Genomic DNA, 22681 nt, shown 5'->3' on the forward strand with positions numbered 1-22681 from the left:
TTCGGTACAGTCAATTACACTGTACAGCTGGAATCTTTGTCGGTTCAAAATTACAGCAATTATCACGAGATAAATGGGGTCGCCTCGTAATCTGTCTGTCAAACGAAAAAGTTCGTATCCAAGATTACGTGAAAAAAAAAATGTGACAAAAATTTATATTTTGTACGCTTTTTTTTTAATTACCTATTATGCTGTCATGTATAAATCAAATAAACAAACGAGCGTCGGATTTGATTTATCGTCCTGTCTTCCTCTCAACTACCTTCAGACTGTATTTTCATCCTTTTTGTATTATTATTAGTCATCCAGCACCTTGACCAAGGGCCTAATCCATTTTGCATTACCTACTCTATCATTCTGTGTCCTGTAAGTCTGTCAAGATGAAAAGATGCCTTATAGAATTTTTCAGTCAACATTTTCTATGTGTCTCATAAAACTTCCACGATACAGCCTATGAGTTAGTAATTTAATAAAATTACAAACAGACATCCCAGGGAACGATGGAGGACTATGAAAATTCCTCAGAGATAAGCGAGATTAAGAATTACAAAGGGAAGGGTAATCAATGCGAAGGGGAAAAGCAAAGTCACCATACGGATTGTTCGAGCTGTGGGGTCCAGGACGAAGATCACATTTATTTTTGCATCACGAACACTTTTATTCGAAACCAACGTCTCTTCCCTACTTCTCGGACCACCCATTACGACTATACAACGGAGTTTAAACATCTGTCAGGTACGTACTGTGAACATGAAAGTATCTTCGAGTAATATGTATCCCGATTCTCAACGACGTCGGACTCGATTTACCCTTGGAAAATGTCATCGGTTACGCTCGGCTAAATACAGATCACCCAGTGAACCCCCTTTATCCATGAAGATTCCTTTAAAATGGTACATCACGCCATTTGGCCAATTGCCCACTATCTTCCACCCTATATTCGCATTACTCACGCAACAATTCCTACCCATGTCCAGTCAATGTGTATACCCCCTTTTTTGTGGGGGGAAAAATTAAATTTTATGTAAATTAAAAAAAAATTTGTTTTCCAATTTTTTAAAAATCTTATCAAAAATTTACCCGAGTACCACTCGTATCAATATATTCTCATACTTGGAACGCAATTAAAAAAAAAAGAATTTTACAAAAAATGCATCCCCAAAATTTCTGTCTAATGACAAATTGTAAGTAAAAAAATGTTTTATCACAAAATTATATTAGTTTTATATGTAGGCATTGTTCAATCTTTCATTCATCTCCGTGTAGAATTCATCATTGTATCCAAGATGTAGTACAAGATTATCAAATTAGTGTAAGATGAATCTTCTTTCTCAAGGAGATCGTATAGCACTTAGCAAACATTGTATGTTAATACATACATATATATATATACACACACACAGAAACACACAGAGGTATGAGGTACACGTGGGAAACGACCAAAACGAGGATGCTGTAAGGTAAGACAGGATAAGTATCCTGCACAGTCTATAATCGGACAAAGGGATATTTGAGATATTCGTCAGCCATAGCGAATATGTTATAGTGTACTTTGAAACACCCTGTAGCACTATAGGCCGTGTCAGGGAGCTGTAATAACTTCCTGATTATCCCTGTCGCCTATCAGCTGATTCCTGTCAGGCATAACTAGTACGAATCAGCTTGCACGAGAAGTGACTTATTGAATAGCCTGTTAGAGTAATATTGGCACCTCCTTCGAGTCAGTGGCGGGACAAAAAGAACAAAAAAAGGCCAAAAGACGTGCATCACGATAAAGGGTTAAATTTACACGAATTTCAAATTTATACTCAAAAACTATCTGAGACCTAATGAATGATTGTCGAAATTTTTTTCACACTTCGTTTCATAGCCCCCACACCCTTCGATAACCCATAAATGATTTGACAGACAATATCAAATTTTTCTCATTGAATCATGCAGCAATGACGACTCCGTGTGGAACCAGTAAAATAATTAGGCTGGTATAAGCTGGGGGCGAGCAGATGCGTGTGGATCGAGCAGGTGCAACAAGGGTTTGTAAAGTAAAAAATCAAGAGCCCAGAGCGTCGGCGGTCGGAATGCGGTTAGGATGCAGATGCAATACGGGGGCCACTCCAGGGGCCACTCCGGTTACTGCGGTGGGTATCGGAGAGAGGAGAAAACTGGATTCGATATGAATCACGGAAATCCTTAGTCTCTCCCTGTAGTAGGTACAGGTAGTGACTACAGGTGAGTACGTAGGACGGCCATTGATTATTTATTCGATAACAGTATGTTTACATGATATATATACATATATTACATTCAATGGAGGCCGTAGTAATTTCGTTGAATTTTCAGTCTATTAACAGTTCAAGTAAATTATTATTTTTTTTTCATAATTTCTGAGGCCAATAAACATTTCCTTGACTCAGTGATACCAACAACTCCGACTAATCATTCTGATCCTACTGGCTTTCGAATGCGGTATGAATGAGACTGACCGCCATTAAAGAAAATTGCAAGGTATCTGGTGGAAGAGGCTGGCCAGGTCCACGATCAAGGTAATACGTGGAAACGAGTTTCCTCGCAATGTCCTATTAGAGACTTTCGAGGTGTAACTAGAGAATAAAAATTGGCATAAAAAATTTTTAAAAATCCTTAATAATTTTTGCACGTAACAGATCGGATTTATGTAACACGATAAGAACATATGCACGAGGTAGAAGTGAAAATTAAAATTTCATAAATTCCCTAGGGTATATCAATGCTCGGGATAAAGGAGTGCAAAAGAAGGAAAGAGATGAAAACAAAGAAATTTTCTTACGAAGGAAGGCTTGTAAACGTGACGTCGATTATATCGAAGTATAACCAAAGATTTTTCGTCTTTTATTGGTGGCCTTTGTTACGGCCCATTTAACGGTACTTTCCCACCGTAACGGACGGCCTTCGCTGCCATCTTACAATCAACCGTACACGATCTTCCTCGATCCTGTTTATGGGGCCACAATAATTGTACGTCTAAAGAGGAAAGAAAGAATCTCCGCCATCGAACCACCCAGGATAACTGTGGGTCATGCGAAAACTTTCTAAACCGATCGTGCGTCCCGAGAATTTTTCTCCCACGGAGAAAACTCCCCCCTCCTTAAGAATTTAAGATGACGGCGAGTAGCCTCCCATGAGCGTCCTACACATCCTCGCATAGAATAGATTTCAGTATAAAGGAGCGTTCGAGTATTTTCCCACGTGTAACAAGAGAGTACTATATATATATATATATATATCCACAAAGTAAAAACCATATCCAAAGTGAAAGAAAGTAACAAGTATTACGACTTCGACAACGATTCCCCGAGAACCACACTTAAGTTGGCAAATGGATTGAGAGTCAGTGTAAAAATAAAATCCCCAAGCTAGAGGGGGATGGAGCAATGGGCAACCCATTGCAAAGGAAGAATCATTCACAACCGACAGCCACAGCAAAAACCATTTCCCATAACTCGAGTCCCATTCGTTCCCATGGATTACCCAAGCCCATAGTAAAGCTTGGCCCCCATAATTTCACCCAGATCATCCAGCCTCATCATAGAAGCCCCGAAGTGAAGAAAAAAAAGCCCCATAGACAAATCCAACACTTACACAAATTTCCATCCAACCTCATACTCGTCCCTCATCCGGTATACCTAATCTCAAAGATTTTTTTTCTCGAAAATCACTCCAATCTTTCAGACCAGCTAACCTCCCTCATCGTACGTAAGCATTTAATTCGAAAATAAATCCCTGCGACGTTGGCGCAACGTCCTTTTGTACCTCCTTCCACAAAATTCATCCTATTTAATTCCAGCCCTGATACCCTCATTACTCCTAAATCAACTTTCCACCAGTTTCCATGGACCTCTAACCATACCTTAAAATTCTCCAAGATTCCTAGGGGAAAATAACAAGGTAGAATTTATCCGTAACAGGTTAGCCGTACGAATTACATTAGTATTACCTAAGTAAATAATAATTATTCGTAGAGTATCATTGGCTCAAACAGAAAAGATTTCATGTTTATCTGACCAGAGGAATCCACGTTTCGACCAGCCCTCCGTCGAATCGTTACTCTGATCGTCGGCTAAGCTCAGCTTGTGGATTTTACAGCTAAGATACAATGGAATGGCTGGATGATCGGACGTGCATAAAAGGCCATAACTTTCTTTAGCCTCAATGCTAACCTCCGTCTCTCTCTTTCTCTCTCTTACGACAAAGTGTGCCAGACTTTCATACTCTGGATGAATGCGAAGCTTTGCCGCGACACGCTTCGTGTTCTACGGATGAAGACGTAGAGTTAGTCCTTTGTGAAGCGATACGTGCTTTAGCTATAGAGCGCGCATCAACGCACGTGCGACAACCGCCTTGAGTTTTCAGAGAAGTCCTACCCTATAAAAAAAAGGGGGAGGGAGGTCCCTTCTTCATTGCTCAGGTACCCAGGTATAACACGTGCACATTGGGTAGTGTATAGATATTCCATGATCATTTCACTTGGCCAAAAGTTAATTAACGCGTGTAATATAATATACGTAACTGGAACGGTTATCGCGATGTTATAGTTTCCAAAGTTTTCAGTATGAATTTCGAGACAGTCAGGGCATTCGTGAAATATTGTTTTCTAGGCCTCGGAGATAATGGCGACGCGTGTTTGACTGTCGAGTCAAAACATACGTATGCGCGCAATAAATAATACCGAATGAAATACAATATGTTTGCCGGCAAAGTATATATGTATGTTTGTAAAACCTTGACTCTCCCTTTGATTACGGGGGTACAAGTAAAACGTGTTATCGTATTTTATCAAAGAGTTTAATACAGCTCTCGTATGACTTACCGAGTGGCTGGAGTCTTTATGGACTCCTAAGAGAACATGAGGAATGTAAATAGGTTAGGAGCGTAATATAAATTCAATAGAGACGCTTCCGGCTGATTCTCAAGGGTCCGGAATAAGAGGGAAAAAAAAGAAAAGAAAATAAATGAAGTATCGATCGACGCCGGATTGATGTTCCCGAAGAAAAATGGCGTCGTTATCTAAATCGAAAGCCGTCGCGTACAGACGCGAATCGGAATTAATGATGGCCGCTAAGGACGGAACTGGTAGTATCACAAGAGAAGAGCCAAATCTAAAAGGAGCTTCCCCGAGCAAGCTATACGGACAGCCAGCCACCGTAATGGCCGCAGTGATTTATCAATTCAATATCTGCTTCCGAAAGGTTTCCGCACTGATTGACCAACTGACAAACGAAACTCTAAGTCTGGACAACGTAATCCCATAAAAAGTATATCCGATACGTGACACTTGTAATTCAACAACCGTCATATTGATGTCTAACGATAGATCCCAGAGTTCCGCCAATGGGATTCCCTCTTGCGGACGCTACGATTTGCGCGGGAAATTTGAAATTCAAAATAGTCAACCGCAGTAGAAATCAAACCCTACGTCATTGAATCGATATTTAATATATAAATACACGGTACTGAGACACGTGGAATGTTTGAACTAAGTTGAAAGATACTTACCCACCATGGAGAGAGAAATGACCTTTGTGATGAACAGCGTTACCATAACGACTGCACTGTGTACTCTTACACATAGAACCGATGCCATTGCCCGCCACCCCGAATCATCCCCTCTCTGCACTGCGTGTATCACACGTGTAAACGGACTACAGTCCTATGGGGTTGTGGATCGAGAATTTTACTCGTGGGTTTTACTCTTCACTATTCACTGTCTCGTGACACGTACCAGAGACATATGTATACGGTGTACAGTGTACACAGGTATATGTCGAGAGGGATGATCAACTATAAAAGAACGTATGGGGACATTATCTGCATGCGACCGCGATGAAAACCCAAGCCGAATTGATTTGGGGTCATTGACCTTTCACCATAGGACTTGTTACTCTGACAATGTCGCTTTGTTCGACAGCGAATGGATATATCGGATTTGGAAATTGCTGATGTCCTTCGTTCAGTCGACGATATTTGCTCGGAATGTTATCGCGAGATGTTTCTGTTTCAATCGCAAAGGAACAAAGAGAAATTGTTTACTCCTCTTCCCCAATACACCCAGCATAGAAAGTCCAGAGGGTGCACAGAATTTTCGAATTCCTTATTAGAAATTCAACAAGTTTTCTGTGTTCGGCCGAGAATTCTGACCGACATGGAGAAATCGGTTGGACGTGAGCTGGAGAATAAGTAACGAATTGAAAATATTGATTCTGGTAAGCTGTCAGTTGCTTGAGGGGACGAGGAAAAGCTTTGAACGTCCTCGTGGGAATGTTGCGCAAGAGTCGCGTTTCTGTAGAAGACGAAGGAGGGTGAGCATCCCCTGATATCGGAACACTTGGGGAGTTTTGATGTGGTAGGCAATCGATTATGCCCTTATGCGCGTCAAAATAGATTTTACGCTTTTGCGTCATACTTGTGCTCATGAGTGCAAATATTTTTTGAAAAACAAAAAAGTGACAATTTTTCATTAATAATACTCGATCCACGTGCTATACGTTACAAGAGCTTACTTCATATTCTTGATCTTATCTTATCCCGTTATCACGTATATGAAGAATGTCCTTTATTTTTATTTGCCCATAAATTGACTTTAACGACTTCAAGAAATGGTACCGACGAACATGGGGCGTAGCTGTCCCTTGAAAAAAAACCGGATAACATCTACTCGATTCGTTGACACGCGTGAACATTGCATGACGAGAGTCGTTTTGAATAATTGAAACGAAGAGATTTTGAAAAAAAAAAAGAACGCCCAACGTGGGGCTCGAACCCACGACCCTGAGATTAAGAGTCTCATGCTCTACCGACTGAGCTAGCCGGGCCTGTCTATTATGTACACTAACGACAGTTTTGTTCGAATTTTATCAGATACTTTTATCACTTTATAATTCAACATAAATAATTAACAATTAACTATTTAAAGATATCCTAACATACAATCCGATTCCTTTCGCCTGAATATAATTGCCTCTATGCATCTCCCGGATATAGGTCTTTGTATCATAATACGCCCCGTATTTCAGCAACACTTCTCCACATCCAGTTCTAGCTTACAAGCATCTCGCACAAAAATAACCTGCCCACGGGAGCTTTGTAGCGTCCCACGAAAATGCGTTGAAAACTATTGAGAAATAATGAGCGAGGTCAACGCGCACGAATCAACAGTACCATAGCGTCCATATAGGAACAATAGATATCACGCATTATTAGCCTTTAGAAGGACGCGATGGCCACCAACAGTGGCCAGAAACAGCTGCTAGTATAACCTGCAAATAAAGATGAATCACAGGAAAATATGGATAATTGAATAATATATTTATGCCCCAATATAATATATTGACATATATACATATATGTATTTGTTTGCATAAATGCGGTTTCATAGACCGGTTGATATGTATCATTCAACGATCGTTTTTAGTTTTTTTATTAAAATAAGGAGGATTTAAAATATAAATAATATCGTACGTACAAAAAAAAAATGTTAATAAAAAAACAGTTGAATCCTACCAATGACGTTCGTATCAGCGTTTCCACGGCTATCGCAAATTGCAGTGCGTATGCACGCGTGGTAGCAGGATGTTTCGTCAACGACAGATTCACTCACTGCCAAGCGCAATAACCTCAACCATATTCTGAAATAGCTTAACAAAACTCAAACGGATTACGAGACATTGAAAAATGCAATTGCATGCAACAAAAATGCACGCATCCATTATTTACAATTACGAATATACAACTACAAGCTTTGCTTTGACGCTCGAGCTCAAAGTGTAAACAATCTAAAGTTTACCTGTCATAGTATATCCAAAAGAAGTTACTTCGAGCACAGTATAGTTATTAGTTTCCCAGGAAAAAACAATCACCCTTTCACGATGTTTGTCAATTTTCAAAAATACCTACTCCCGGTACTCAGGAGGCTACCCGGTACCCAGGAGGCCCGGTACCAAAGGAGGCTTCTTTACGATTCACTACCTAGCACACCGGCAGACCGTAACTCAAAATCATTGGAACACCAGGTAGAAACAAGTTCACGGAGCCCCATTGTGTCTTTTGATCCAACACAACGGAGACTATTGTGCTTTATGTCTCGGGTTGAATCGCCCCAGGCACCAAGGGACAAACTAGATCACGTTATAGTCCAGGTATCAAAGTGTTCGAGAGCTCAGTCGAAATACCACGGTTCCAATGGAATTCCTGGTTCCTTCTGATTACACCGTCTTAACTCCGACCGTAAAGACGTATATGTATATATATAACACACCAGGAACAGACCATAATTGAGGATGAACTGAGACCGAGTAGCAGCACACGGATCTCTAGTCACGTTTAACTCAAAGGATAATACGTATACATCTACGATAGCTTGTAGTGTGAAAAACGAAAAAAAAATATTATCAGAATAGATACGATTTTTAGCATTATTTGACGACGGACCAGCGGTCATTTCTCGACTAGTATAAAACGTGCCTTCGTGATTACCGAGTATGGCGCCTTCTGCCTTTTGGGTTGGGAGCAAAAAATTTATGTAAAAAAGTTACTCTGTCTGGAACGAGATGGTCTCCCTTCTCTTTGTACGCACGAGGAGAGCCGTGTATACCTACTTACTTACGTTCACTGATCTTTCTGACTCTTCGACATGTCGGACCAGATGTCTAATTCCTTGTAGACGACGTGAGAAACGTCATTCGTTCTAGAGACATTTTCTTAACTGCTTGATCAGACGTTTAACGTATTCGAGAAGCATTGCTGATAAATTCAAATACTCTTTAACCTCACTTTCTTCTGGGCTTAGAAGTCAAATATATTTGTGAAATAATATATTTCCCAATTTTCCAATTCTAATCTGAATATCGATTATATACTTATACTTTTATTTTATACTTCAAAAGTATTTACCTCGAGTTTACTCACAGGGTAATGCTCAAGAGGTCTAAAACCAGTTCAATATGTATTTACTGTACAGTACCTCTGATATATATATATATACACGCACTGATTTTAATATTTGCATTTACAAATATCTCAAATGCTTTCGGTCTAGTAGTAACATCTATGTACACTTACCAGGAAAAACAAATCCCTTCTGTGCCTATGTATTTCTAACTGCAATCAGAGAGGTCGCGTACCATTCACTCATTAGAATTACTAACGATAATGTGATACCTGGATAAATGAGAATTGCAACTTCATCCTAATCAGTCATAAGGCGGCGTTCACGATGCAAGAGCAAGACTTCCACTGATTTACTTTGACAATGTGTATTTCTTTACGAGGTGTAACGGCTTTGCTATGCGTAAATGCATTTTCATAGAAAGTCTTTTACCCGTTGCAGGAGAAAGGTTGTCAGAAAAGTCAGACTTGACTGACTGGCATTTTAACATGGAAAAGTAAGCACGTGTAATGATGACTTGATAAAAATTTTCGAATATCCAGTTATATGCATAGATTACGTGGTACCGTAAGATTTTTTGTAAAAAAAAATTGATCGAATAACTTTTAATAAAAAAAAAACTTAGCTGTCCCTGTAAAGAGGATTATGATCTTTTATAGATGGATAGGTATAAGTTACTTGTTTGACATGACGAATAAACTACGCGAGTCAATGTTTAACACTGGATTTTACGCTGTGCATTTACGTCAGAATTCTTGAGGATGTGGTGTGTCCAGTTGTGAATGAATCATGCGTATGTTTTATCCTCGAGTACATTTGTCATTGAAAGCAACGTTTATATTTTTAATATAACACATGAAACATTGTTAGCTTGATTAGCGCGTGCTTTACCTACTGCGTTAGTCAGGTAAGCATCGCGAGCTATAAAAACGTCGGACACTAATTATTGGATGAACCGAAAATATTTCCTTGGTGCCAGCTAACGGTTTGTAAAATTTATAAAAATTAGGTTACGTCATTCGGTCAGTAATTCGCCGTTACAAAAAGCGACAACCGCAAGCAGAAAATATATAGGGTCACGTACTCTGATGCAATACGATTTCGTGAAATGGACGTAAAAAAAATAACGCAGTACATGGAACCCATTATTAACACCGGAAGTCAAAGATTTGATGGTCGCTTCAAATCGTAAATGAGAGTTTAACTAGTATTTTTGTTTTTCTTCTACAAATGAAGAACACTACACGCGCAAGCGTGCGATTTTTAATAAAGTTTCTCACCTGCATACTACATACTAATAATAACGGTACTGTCATAAATTCCAATGATACACATCGTACTCTCGCGATCGTTACTCGTAGTTATAATAGCTTTTTCCACGCTGCACGCATTCAAAAGAATCTCAAGCGACTTCCATTATGTCCTTATGTACTGTAAACTACACACGTTGTAAAGAATCGAAGACAGATCTGACGTCAGGAAGGAAATGATTAATGTAATTAAGTGGGACATTTGAAATTATTCATATACAGATTATGTAACCTCTAAGATTTCTTACTGCGGTAAATCCTACGATTCGCGTGATAGAAACAATCCATAGAATGCAGGTATGCTACTCGTATACTGTAGACATTAAAACTCTGGCTCGCTGTGTACAAACATACATACACAGCCTTCGTAGAAATTATATTGAAAATTATAAATGCTGCCAAAAACCACATGAATACGTATTAGCTAAAATAGGTAAACGACTGAAATTTGTAGTAAAGTAAATTCACGTGTGCCGGAGACACGATTATAAATGCTTCTCTAGTGACATTCATGCTACCTTTTATATTAGAAAAACAGTCGGACGTTACGGCGTGCAGAAAGTCAAAATGCTCTTGTAAAGGAATCATAAACGTTGCTCCCTCAGACTCAAACGAGAGCAGTTACTAACGCAGTTCTAACCTACATACTGACAAGTTGGGGTAATGAGTAAATGAGTTGTGTTATTAAGGTCAAATTCAAACTACGTATGAAGTAGGTACATAACCTAATAAGTACGTACGTTCATATTACAGAGAATCCTTTCTATTTCTAAGCGATATTAATATTCAAACGATTAAATCATACTCGTTAATTGTCTAGCTTACAGCACTTGGTATTATAATTAATATTGAAAAATTAACTGTACGTATTATTTTTATTTTTCAAACGAAATAGGCGGCTACGAAAAATATTATCCTTGGAAGAACAGCCAGGAATGTGACAGCCAACAGGCCTTAAAGGTATCTTAACTAGGAATTTTTTGTGAATGAACATTATTATGGTGTTGCTCTGATGAGCCGTAATTCAACGTGCGTGTCCACATACGCCTCTTCTCGCCCTTCCTCCTTTCGTTTTATTACTTTAAAACTATTCTAGAGTCCGTTAACGCATGCTTATATCCAGTCGGCTACTGATCCCTTCTATTTGGAATAAACTTGGGTATATATGGTTTAGATCGAACGGCGCTGTATATTTACACTGATAATTACTTACAGAGTAACCGCTTGATCGATCTTTGAATTTCAAGTAATTTATTCACTGGACCGTGGAGAGACGGTTATTTGCTCGTGCGGAGGCACGACTTTACTTGTGTAATTGGAAAAGAATAGAAACATGATAAAAGAATTGTCTCGCGTAAGTCATGCCTGGTCACAGCAACAAGTGGCGTAACATTAATTAAAGGCTTTACATATAAATTCCTTGTTGCACGCATCAGTTACATCGTAGAATAAAGGATCCTCGAAATTCATAACAAATGATTTCCGTGGTTAAATATGAGTGTTGAAATACTAGATTGATCGTGATGGGTTTTCTAATTTTTTTCGAAATATTATTATGCTTCGTCGAAAAATGTTAAATTGTATTGGACTCTATTTTATTTTACTGTAAAATAAAATTCACGTACGGATTTACCGTGTGACTTCATGGAAACAAGTTATTAACGCATTACTTATATGTTCAATATATGGTTTTTCATTATGAATAATTTTTCAGCAATTTCATATTCTAGGTAAAAAAAACACCACGTGATAAGTTTGAAATCTTTTGTAACGGTCACTTTCAAATTTCCCTTCTACACGTATTTTGTTTTTCTTCTATTTCGTGCGAGTGCATACAAGTGATTTATCACATAGCAACTCACCCTCTGGATAAGATCGAAACTCAACTCTCTTCTTGTAATTTCCACCACAAAACACTTATTCACACTGTCATCCGTAAACACAAGAGCGTTCTAATTTAAACCGTTAAATTATCCGAGCGTGCAAGAGCTAAAGGCTTATGTTTAGCTTGCGTCAAATGTATCTGCATTCGCGTTGTACTTTCGCGTAACAAACGACTCACAAAATACCCTCTATAACCGGCGCCGTTTGCCGTGCATCTGCGAGCTCCTCTTTCTCGTCTCCGTTCGTTTCGTCCAGACAGGAATGGCGCGCTTACACGCACCAGTGTGTCGCTACTATCGTGGCGTCTGATGAATTTACCGATCGGGCTATAAAATCAGATTTGTCTACTGTAATTGGTAAATTATCAACAGAAGATAAATTCCAACTTATTCTTTCTATTATATTATTGATAAGTTTGTCAATGCAACTAGAACCAGAAATATTCGAATTGTAATAATTTATTGAATTTTCTTGTAGATGAATTTCAAATTTTTTGTTTCTCAACTTAAATTATATTTTATGATTTTCGTAAGATTCTATACATAAATAATAATGCGAATGATGTCCAGCACACGAGTATGGTATTTTTCTTTTAAATGTAGGGCTGAGGTTTCTGGAGTATCAATGAATCTAAGACTTTTGTATGATATACAAACGAGTTATCACACAACACACTCTGGTTTCATGTAATTTACCTTAGATGGGTATAATTTTTTCGTTTTTATGACTACAATAATATATTACACGAACTCCATTGAATTTGTACAAAGTTATTTAGTATAAACACGCCAGTTGAAGTTAGTCTGCTCATTTGACTTTTCTGGTAGAATCACCTTCACGTGGTACGTTTGTACTGAATAACCATATGTATGTAACAAAGATAAATGGTATACCCACAACTTATTGATAATAATTTTATCGTTGACGATATTTCCCATTAACATATAATTGACTATAGGATGGTCCATTAAGCTTAAATTTTTGATATTTGAATTATATTAGGGTCACAGTAAACTAATATACCAGTAGTAGAATAAAAATTATTGATCAATGGCTATGGTAATATAGTATTGTTTATCAATAACTTTGCTATAGTATACTACTATACAGGGTGTATCTTAAGCCCCGGACAAGAGACATACCGTTAGATCCTGCGTGAAAAAATAAAAATATTAGCGTTAACAAAAATCAAAAATATTAATTAGTTTATTAATTATTAAAGATTAAAGTAAGCTAATAATAAGCGCGTGATAACTGGTAACTCCTCCTCAGTCTCTGCCCATTGGGCACAGCCAATCATTTATTTCCCCACGAAAAAACATTTTACACTATTCTTTTGTTTATTTGCGTTACTCTTTTGTTTATTGACGTTACTATATTTACGTATCCATCGGTCACTGTTATTGTGGGGAAATAAATGATTAGCTGTCCCCAATGGGCGGAGACTGAGGAGTTACCATTTTTCACGCGCATATTATTGGCTTACTTTAATCTTTAATAATTAATAAACTGATTAAAATTTTTGATTTTTGTTAACGCCAATATTTTTATTTTTTCGCGCAGGATCTAACGGTATGTCTCTTGTCCGGGGCTTAAGATACACCCTGTATATTATACCTTGGTATTCTTAACAATACTTGGTATTCATATAATCTTTTTGATGTTGCAAAGTCCTCGGACAGTGTCAGCTCGACAAATAACTACTGTAGGTATTTTATCAGTTAATAACTTAGCATTGACACTCTTGTTTAAAGAATACGGAACACTTTTTTGGATGTTATCACTACGTGACGTTTGTTCCGGCAAATAGGAAGAATATTTTTTGTTCACGAATTTTATACGACGCATAGACCTTTGCGGTCGCGGCTGATCATCGTGGTTAAAAATCTGTTTATTCCCTGAGTCATCCTTTTTCGATGATTCCTGGTCCTTCTTATCATTTTCTTCCTTCACTACCTCATTATTCAATGTTTCCTCATTGTTATCATCTTTCATACTTGCCATTTTAATGGCTTTCATACTTTCATTATTCGTTACTTTTTCTTCTGTGATGATCTTAAATGCGGGATCTATCTGAATCTTATCGGAATTGCTTACATCAGCTGTTTCTACTGTGCCAAAAATTACTTCCATTACCATCCGCTTTAAGTCAGGATTTTTATCCAAAGTACTTTGAGCTAAAAATTGTGGACTCCTGTTATTTATATATTGCAACTTCTCTGGACTCATCTTACTTCTTTCTTGTTCGGCATTCTTACTGTCATTACAGTCTGATTCACTTTCATTTTCTCTTTGAAGACTCTCTTGTGTTTCCTCGAAAGAATTATTTCGAGACATATTACGAGTTCCATTATTACTCCCAACCAGTGTAGCTAATGAGAATATACATACTTTATGCATCTACACTGTATTTATTACGAATTTTATAGAAATATTTATGACTCATCTCACCTGAATTACTTTCAGCTTCAAACGACCTTTTCTCAGCAGCAAATGTAGTTTTTTTCATAGCATCGACTTTATCAACATGTGTAGTATTATTAGAAATACTATGATCATGTTCATTAGATTGATGAGCTGTTGTAGTAATAATTTCAGGATCAGCAGAGGCATCTTCCATAGTAGCAATGTCAATGATGAGTGGCTGATTAGGTGAACCTTCCACTTGAGATATTGGCACTACAATTTGTTCTAACAGACCTTGATTATTTTTTGCATCATGCACTTTATTACAATGTGCGAGGCAATCGCACTTGACAAACGATTTAAAGTCACATAACGCGCAGCTATATCGATTCCAGCCCATATGTATCGCCATATGTCTACGCAAATTTGTGATCGACGAAAATTTTCTTCTGCATTTTAAACACTGCAACTTGCGAATATTAGATATTCTGCTTATATCATATTTTGAACTGAAATTATCCATCTTGGAATTATCCACGTTATCGTTTTTTGCAATGAACGACGACTCAACAGCAGTAGTAGTACTACTTTTAGTACTTGTACTACTTGTTATACTTGTAGAATTGTTAGGCAGAGCAAGACTCTTTTGTTGTAGGGAAATCTCACTCTCTGAAACCAATAAAAAAACATTTCATTAAAATACATATCTCATTTACAAAATATCTAAATCAATTAATAAACATTCATTTTAATAATTAACAAACCTATAGCGAATTCTTTCCCACCATCAATCGTATCAATTTTTCGTCGTTTTGAACCAACAGTTACTGAATTTGGTGGGGAAGCATTGATACGAGTATAAAGAATTTCTGGAGAGTCTGGTGCAGCCGCAAGAGTAGGAAGATCTTTAATGTTTGTAACAGAGCAAGATTCCTTATCATAACATTCGTTTGAAGTTGATTTATTTGAATTAATTCTGCTCTCCTCTTTTTCGCAAAACGTATTTACACCTAACATTTCCCAGTCTGCTGTACTGAGAGTCGAAACCTCATCGACACGAATCGATAATTCATTCTCTTCACTGGATTTTGAGAAATCCATTCCAGCAACTTGTGATTCAGTTTCGGTCCATGTGCTGGGGTCACCCTTTACCGGAGAGGATTTTGTATCCGCTGTACTCGTATGCGGAACTTCATCATGCATCTCAGCTATTAATTTTGCTGAATTATTATGAATGAACACATTGTCCACCGATGGTATCTTTCCTGACTTTTTAGCCTTATTAGCAGCTCCGTTACAAACTGCTATTCGACGTTGACAAAGTTGCAAATGAGATTGTAATGCCGCCTTTCTATCAAATCGTCGGCCACAACCTCCACAACGTTGTAGCTCTGCATCAGATTCTACTTGATTCATCCATTCCTGATGAATGATAACAGATCTTATTAGAAATTATATAATCTTTGATTGCATGTGCAGTGAGGAATGTCAGTACATTTTTGTATTATATGAATGAAGTACCTGATTTTCATCAGTCAGTTTCTTCCTCTGATTACAATCTTTACTATTCAGTCCACACTTCTGTATTGATTGCTGGTCTTCTATGCATACTTTGCGATATGCCTTATCTTGAATTTGATTTCTTAATTTTCTCACCTGTTCGTTAGACTTTTTATGAACTGTAAATGAAAATTTGATATTGACATTGATTGGAGTTATTATTTTAATAATCATTATAAGTAATCTTCTTACCTTTGTATAAGTGACGATAAACACTCCATGTATTTCTAAATGAGTTAGGACAACAAGGACATGAATAAATCATCTTATACGACGTATGTTGAGATTTTACATGATGGGCCAAAGTTTTCTTTGTTGCAAATTCTCCTTTACCTACAAAATAATTAATATTAAGTAGCAATGATGATAATGAGTGTAACAATGAAAATAAAAATTTTGTCAATCAATTCACTGACAAATGGGACAAATTAATTCATCAGTTGCATTTGCATCAGATATTTCAATATTGTCATTGTTATCACAAGACTGGAAATTATTATCAGTCTTTTCGACTTGATTAACTTCGATGCATCGTCCATTTGGTCCAAGGACAGCAGTATTTTTATTCATTATTTTTTGAAGTTCTATAATCTAAAAGAAGTTTATATTATTATAATATTTATACAATTAAAGAAATAGACAATCATAGGTATATTCAATATTCACTTGAGCCTTCATAAGATCTGCAGTATTCTCCCTAACTGTCTGATACACAGCTGACTGGCTTGAGCTTAAAGCTTCTAAGAGTATTTGTTGATTATCAGATATAATCTCTGTGGATTTGCTTTTATATTCATTTGCTCTGAGGTTAGAACTTTCAGTATGTTCACATTTTTTTTCCTGAATTATATCCATTACAGATGTAAGATCTAAATTCGAATCTTTTTGTAGCACTTGACTTCTCAGCATCCTTTCATTAGATTCATTTTCTTTAAACCCTACATCCATATGAGGTTCCAAATCAACCAAAGTCTTTTTACCCTGGAAAATACGATGCTGATTCAAGGAGTGGAAATATTTTTTTGGACATACATTAAACTATCTTATACTTACCACAATGTTATCCATTGCTTTCCTATTAAATATATTATATTTTTCTTTACAATATACTCTTTTGTGGGAAATAAAATTTACCAAGCTCCGAAATAAGCTTTTGCAAATACGGCACTCATATATAATATCACATTCATATGCTAATATGTTTTGAATCTCATCACTTCCAGTGTCAAGAAGTTTCGTTACTTGTAATAAACTGCATGTGCTAATATCAATAGGTTTACGTAATTCAGACAAATCTGAACTCGAACTTAAACTTGACGATGCATCTTTTGCCGTGCATTTAATTGTAGAAAACTTTCCACTATTCTTCTTAGCTTTTAGTTTAGCTTTTAAAGTCTTCATTTTCTAAAAAGAACATCACAGATTAAACACTTCGATTGAACCACCTTACGTTAAAATTTCTGAATAGTCCAAAACAAAAACTTCAATATTTTTAAATATACTACAGTATTTATTGCTGTATCTCTGTACATACAAAGGTGGAATAAAGGAATTATAATAAAATCTGATGCACCATGAATAAAGAGAATTACAATCAACTTCCAAACCCAAGAATTGGAAACATTCCTATTACTAACTCTTACAATTATAAAAAGAGTTTATGTACTCTTGAACAAGAAGAGTAAAAATATATTAACCAGGTCATCACAGTTGGATATGTATGAAAATGAATGTATTATATATATCCTAAATTCCTAATGTTAGGTAAAATGTGAGTATCAAGTTAGGGGAAGTCTGGAAAAACTGATAACATTCTTAAAGGTACTAAAGAAGGTACGAGCACCTCACGTCTCTCCTTCAATTTACCCTATGAAAATCAATTTTCATCGTAATAATTTTTTGGTTTACCGCAATATCAAAGATATATTTACCAATTTCGATGATTATCAAAGGAATCCGTAATTAAATAACAAAGAAATCGATGCTAAACGGAGCAGCGATCCATAAGTTCGATCAGCAGTTGACCTCCATTTTTTAGTAGAATTGATAGAAGTTCTTATGTTCACCGTGTAATGAAAAATTTACCCAGGCAGCACTTTAGTTACCAAAGTGAACTTAATTGAGCTTTTCTTATTTTGACTAAGTATTTTTTTTCTTCAATGAACAGTCACTGAATAAATGATACATTATGTATCAGATATTACGATTTCCATCAAGAAAGGTTTGTACTCTTATGAAGGTGTATAGTAGAAATTTCATAACCTTTGGTTATTCTAGAGTTTAACATTCATACCACATGGTTAATTACTGTTGATTATAAGATTGTATACAAATATTTTTAATTATAACGCAATATTTCCATAAGCCTAATTATTTCATTACAGATAGCAGCTACCTTGTCTTGTAATGTTACTTCATCTGGAATAGTTACGTTAACTGCACCTTCTATTATATTACCATCCTATTTCCAAAGAACAATTCATTCATCAAAGTCTTTATGGGATAGTGTTGGAAACATAGAAACTGTTGAAAAACCATCAATCTATAGAAGAGTCTTTAAAAAACTGGGTTTCTTTGATATATCCACATATGTGAGTAGCTTTAAATTTATATTCAATAATTATACATGTTTATAGTCTGATTCTGACCATCTTGTAGAAACTCCGATTGAATGGAGTACTATTGTACCAGAGTGTCGCTGAAAACATTGATTATTTAAAATTTTTCAAAGGTTTGTACAATGATAATAATTCATAATACAAGTAGCAGAATTCTTAAATTGTATATTGACTATCTGATCTTATTCATTAGATTTTAACATGTCAGATACGTTTTTTTCGTGGTTTCTTATAACGGAATTACACGTTTGGATGTTGATGGTACGTACTATGTCCGAAGGTGAAGAGGGTCATTTTCTTAGAAATGAAATTGTTTCATCAATGTGGGCAGATGCAAATACGCGAATAAAAAAGCTTGGAGTAAGCTTTGAACAATACTTCTTATATTTCAAACTCAGTGTGTGATTGGATTATGAGCATTCATATAAATATATTTTTCCAGCCTATTGCTACTGCAGTTTTAAACAAACAGTTAACTGAAATCTCACAACAGTTTAATGCAGCAATAATTGGCTATGACGAAGGGCTATTATCTGATGACAAAGTATTGGCTGGTGCAGTATGGAGGAGATTCTTACAATCAGAATCCAACGATCCGGAAGCTGTAGAGAAACTAGTTATTTACGTTCGAAAACAGGTAAGTAAACTCATTAAGAGGTCCATGAATAATTTATATCTTTGTCAATGAAACTTGTATTATTTTAGATTTGTGCCCTAGACAAACAACCAAAGGACGATTTTTTAAAGACTCCTAATGTAATCTGGCTCAGTTACAATAGTAGTAAATAATAATTAAATACGACTTTTATAAAAATGTAGATCATCATTGTAAATACTTGTTAATCGACTCATCTGTCTTCAAGTGTTATCGTAATAAATTAAATTCCTGTACATATATACATAGTTGCCATTAAGACAATTAAAGGTTGATTTATTAAAGTTTCACAAATCTTGCGTTCATCATAATTTTACATTCGAAAAACTTGAGAAGTAACCTGCACAAGCACAGGGACGTCTATGAGGATACCGCCGCGAGGGACGGGTATGACGTATACATACAGATCGGCCTCAATATACCATTTGCTCCTTCCAAATGTTAGAATGCCGCAAATGGTCAATTAAGAATGTTATAATTTTTCTTCCTTAAACACACCTCATTTATAATGTATATTTTGGTCCAAAATTCGTTTCAAGTTTACAGTAAAGATTTATATTTAAGAGCAAATGTTTTAATATGGAATTATATTTAACACTTAAATTATGTAAGCATTCTATTATTTATGAACAGTATCATTAGCATTTTCGATATCATCTTTTTATTTCACCGTATTTTTTTATCAGTTATTGGTATGCTTCTCCCATTTCTGTATCATCAATCACAAGATCATCCAACATCTCTTCTAAAGTAATCCGTGGTATGCTGGGATCCATTTCGCTAGAATCCACTGGGATTTGTTTACTGGAATCTCGGAATATATTTATATTTTGCCGCATCTCAGGATCCTCCTCCAATTCATCCAAGAATTCATTATATTCACTAAATAACATAAAGATTATATAAGTAAATTGTGATTTGAGGTTATAAAATAATTTATATGATAGTAACAAATATAACACTCACTTGTTCTCTGTACTCATGCTAACCACCTCTTCGGCAAGATGCTTTAGCTTCCATACTCTTGCTCGACGTCTGGCTGCCTTATCGTGTCCGTAAAACTTTTTCACCAGGATTATATCTGGCACTATATCCCGGCTTAATTTATCAAAGTTCATGTCATTAATATTACTGTCACCAATTGCATATCCCAATGCTGAATCACCAGGTTTAAGTATATAACCTAAATGAGTACGTGTGTGGATGGTGTTATCATTTATACCCAACTCAGATGCTTTGACCAGCCAAACATCTGCTACGATGTGCTGAAAAGTAATTAGAATAGGAATAATTGTGTACCTAATTTTTTTAATATCAGGTAATTATAAGTGAAATTATTACTTTGTTCGAAATTGCTCCTTGTCCTGGGAATACTTTCTTATCCTTATTTTTTATTGGTTCAATATCCATTATTACGTATTCTGTTAACTGTTTTGGATTGCAGATACTGTTGAATGGATATCGCCAGTATACGGTGCTACTGACTTCAGCAACTGTTAATTTAATATTGTGAAATTAATTATATTTCTAATTTTCTTTTGTAATGGATAATATTATCTTTTACATACTTTGACCAGAGGATACATCCATAAGATGAATAGAATTGGTCGTTCTGTAGACAAGACAAATAGGATGGATTCCACCCAACTGTTGTGTCAGTTTTTTAGGAAGACAGACTATGCTGTCCTTTGAAATTGGTACTATTTCAACGCTAAAATTATTAGAAGTTATTTAAATAACGTTTTAGGTAAATTGCATACGTAGGTTTTTCAAAACTGTACCTGTATGTAAATTTATAGTTGTATATATTACTGTGGATGTCATGGGAAATTAATTTCTTAGAATGTTGATAGCGACATGGCAGCACTGCTACTAGAAAATCAATCATTTTCCTAGCTGCTGCTTCGTTTGCATAGAAGAAGTCAAGACCCTCTGAATGTAAAAGAGAAATATTTTTAAAAAAGAATTATAATAAACTATCTTTATTATTCAAATTCATAATCTTACCATGAATAGGTTTAATTCCCAATGTTTGTTCATGAGCTTTATGTTTCAAAATAAGTTGTTCCAAGTAGAAAAATGTCTTTTTGTTTATAGCTTTTTGACGAACTTGAACCTACAATTGTCGCAATATTGTTACTCACTAGATGTTACCCAACAAAAAATAAGAATCAAGTAATATATTGTACAACAAACTTACAGATGCACGCCAGTAATCTTGAGCTTCTGTGCGATGACAATCATCGCACATCTGATGATTAACTATGTACTCAACAACAAAGACTTGTTGTAATATTGCACCCCCAATAACTTCTGCATGCACAGTGAGTTTTACCTAATCAAAAATAAGTGAAGTTTAACTATAGATTAGCAATTAGATATGATTTTCTTGCTATACCTTAAGCCTTTTGGAATGAGGTTCAGTCCATACAAATCCAGCATCTACAAGTTTCACACGACTGAGACCTTTCAATTTCTTTAAGCATAATGACAGAAGGTCCCGTGATTCCAATGGTGCATGAATCCATTCAGCAGGAGGTTGTAAGTATCTGGAATAAATACATTCAATTTATAAAAATTACCATCTAACAAAAGTAATAAAGATGTTAAAATTTGTTATGTACGATAAAATTATACCTCTCGCATCCTTTACAAAAATGTAGTGTGGCCTGCTTTGGAATCCCTTCTGTAATATCAATACGAGACCTTAAACATGCTACGCACATGTTCGCAGGATTTGGTTCAATCGATACCCCGCATTCACAGCATAATCTAAATAAATAAAATTAATTTTAAAAATCTGTTTTCTTCAAATATATATGTAGTGTAATAAATGTCGACATACATCCTTGCTGTTTCTTTTACAGGGTCATCAATATTCGTCATGTACTCCATTATTACAATACGTTGTTGCACTAATTTTTGAGATTTAATTAACAAACAATAAAAAATTATTGTTGAAAGAAGTGAATATTCTAATGCTTGATCCTCATGCACGTGTTGCTCTTCGGAGCACAGGAAACCATGCGAGTAATCCGTCAACCATAAATGCTTCCTTCCTTCCTTCCTTTCCTTATGGCTGACTCCTCCAATGAGGAGATGTGCCAGTAACTAGTCCTAAAGTCAGGTTGGAAAGATTATGCTGGACTCTAGACGTAGAGTGCGTAGAGTCTTCTTTGATTAGCCAATCGAATCAGTAAGGCGACACGTCCAGAACCATAAATGCTGCTATCCACATCGACATATAGCATGCATAGACAGAGATGAGTGGGGAGATGCACAACGCTCCGGTTTTAGGTTATACCAAAAGCATGGCGCTAAATCGTAG

The 22681-nt window shown here is 36.1% G+C and overlaps 4 protein-coding genes and 1 non-coding gene across 7 annotated transcripts in view; 1 reads left to right on the forward strand and 4 right to left on the reverse strand.

Annotated features, from left to right (window-relative positions):
* LOC107273035 (tetraspanin-18) overlaps window positions 1-12548 on the reverse strand; it is a 41728-nt gene extending 29180 nt beyond the window's left edge. The window contains exon 1 of one of the 3 annotated variants that reach the window (XM_015750830.2): window positions 12093-12547. The gene's annotated coding sequence lies outside the window, so the exon portion shown is untranslated. Of the gene's footprint in view, window positions 1-12092 lie in introns of all 3 variants that reach the window. The other 2 variants (XM_015750828.2, XM_015750827.2) reach the window with 2 other exon arrangements.
* On the reverse strand, window positions 6776-6848 carry Trnak-cuu. Its single transcript has one exon. It is a non-coding gene; the product is annotated as a tRNA-Lys (tRNA).
* Window positions 12549-12756: 208 nt separating the features above from the next.
* LOC107273033 lies at window positions 12757-18124 on the reverse strand. The gene is made up of 9 exons (XM_015750824.2): window positions 18012-18124; window positions 17134-17484; window positions 16747-17061; window positions 16497-16671; window positions 16273-16413; window positions 16042-16199; window positions 15285-15942; window positions 14566-15189; window positions 12757-14486 (listed from the first exon to the last, which is right to left on the reverse strand). Exons 2-9 carry the CDS (start codon window positions 17479-17481, stop codon window positions 13759-13761), a joined length of 3147 nt encoding a protein of 1048 aa, XP_015606310.1. The 5' UTR covers window positions 17482-17484; window positions 18012-18124; the 3' UTR covers window positions 12757-13758.
* Window positions 18125-18159: 35 nt separating this feature from the next.
* On the forward strand, window positions 18160-19640 carry LOC107273037 (ubiquinol-cytochrome-c reductase complex assembly factor 1). The gene is made up of 6 exons (XM_015750832.2): window positions 18160-18301; window positions 18465-18671; window positions 18739-18811; window positions 18892-19058; window positions 19141-19335; window positions 19404-19640. Exons 1-6 carry the CDS (start codon window positions 18269-18271, stop codon window positions 19485-19487), a joined length of 759 nt encoding a protein of 252 aa, XP_015606318.1. The 5' UTR covers window positions 18160-18268; the 3' UTR covers window positions 19488-19640.
* Window positions 19596-22565, reverse strand: LOC107273034 (60S ribosomal export protein NMD3). The gene is made up of 10 exons (XM_015750826.2): window positions 22199-22565; window positions 21991-22125; window positions 21752-21902; window positions 21554-21688; window positions 21361-21469; window positions 21135-21285; window positions 20922-21064; window positions 20695-20846; window positions 20320-20618; window positions 19596-20235 (listed from the first exon to the last, which is right to left on the reverse strand). The coding sequence occupies exons 1-10, from the start codon at window positions 22246-22248 to the stop codon at window positions 20040-20042; spliced, it is 1521 nt and encodes a 506-aa protein (XP_015606312.1). The 5' UTR covers window positions 22249-22565; the 3' UTR covers window positions 19596-20039.
* Between the last annotated feature and the right edge of the window lie 116 nt (window positions 22566-22681).

The sequence above is a fragment of the Cephus cinctus genome, unplaced genomic scaffold (genome assembly GCF_000341935.2).
Source record: "Cephus cinctus unplaced genomic scaffold, Ccin1 Ccin1_scaffold1343, whole genome shotgun sequence".
NCBI classification, from domain to species: Eukaryota; Metazoa; Arthropoda; class Insecta; order Hymenoptera; family Cephidae; genus Cephus; species Cephus cinctus.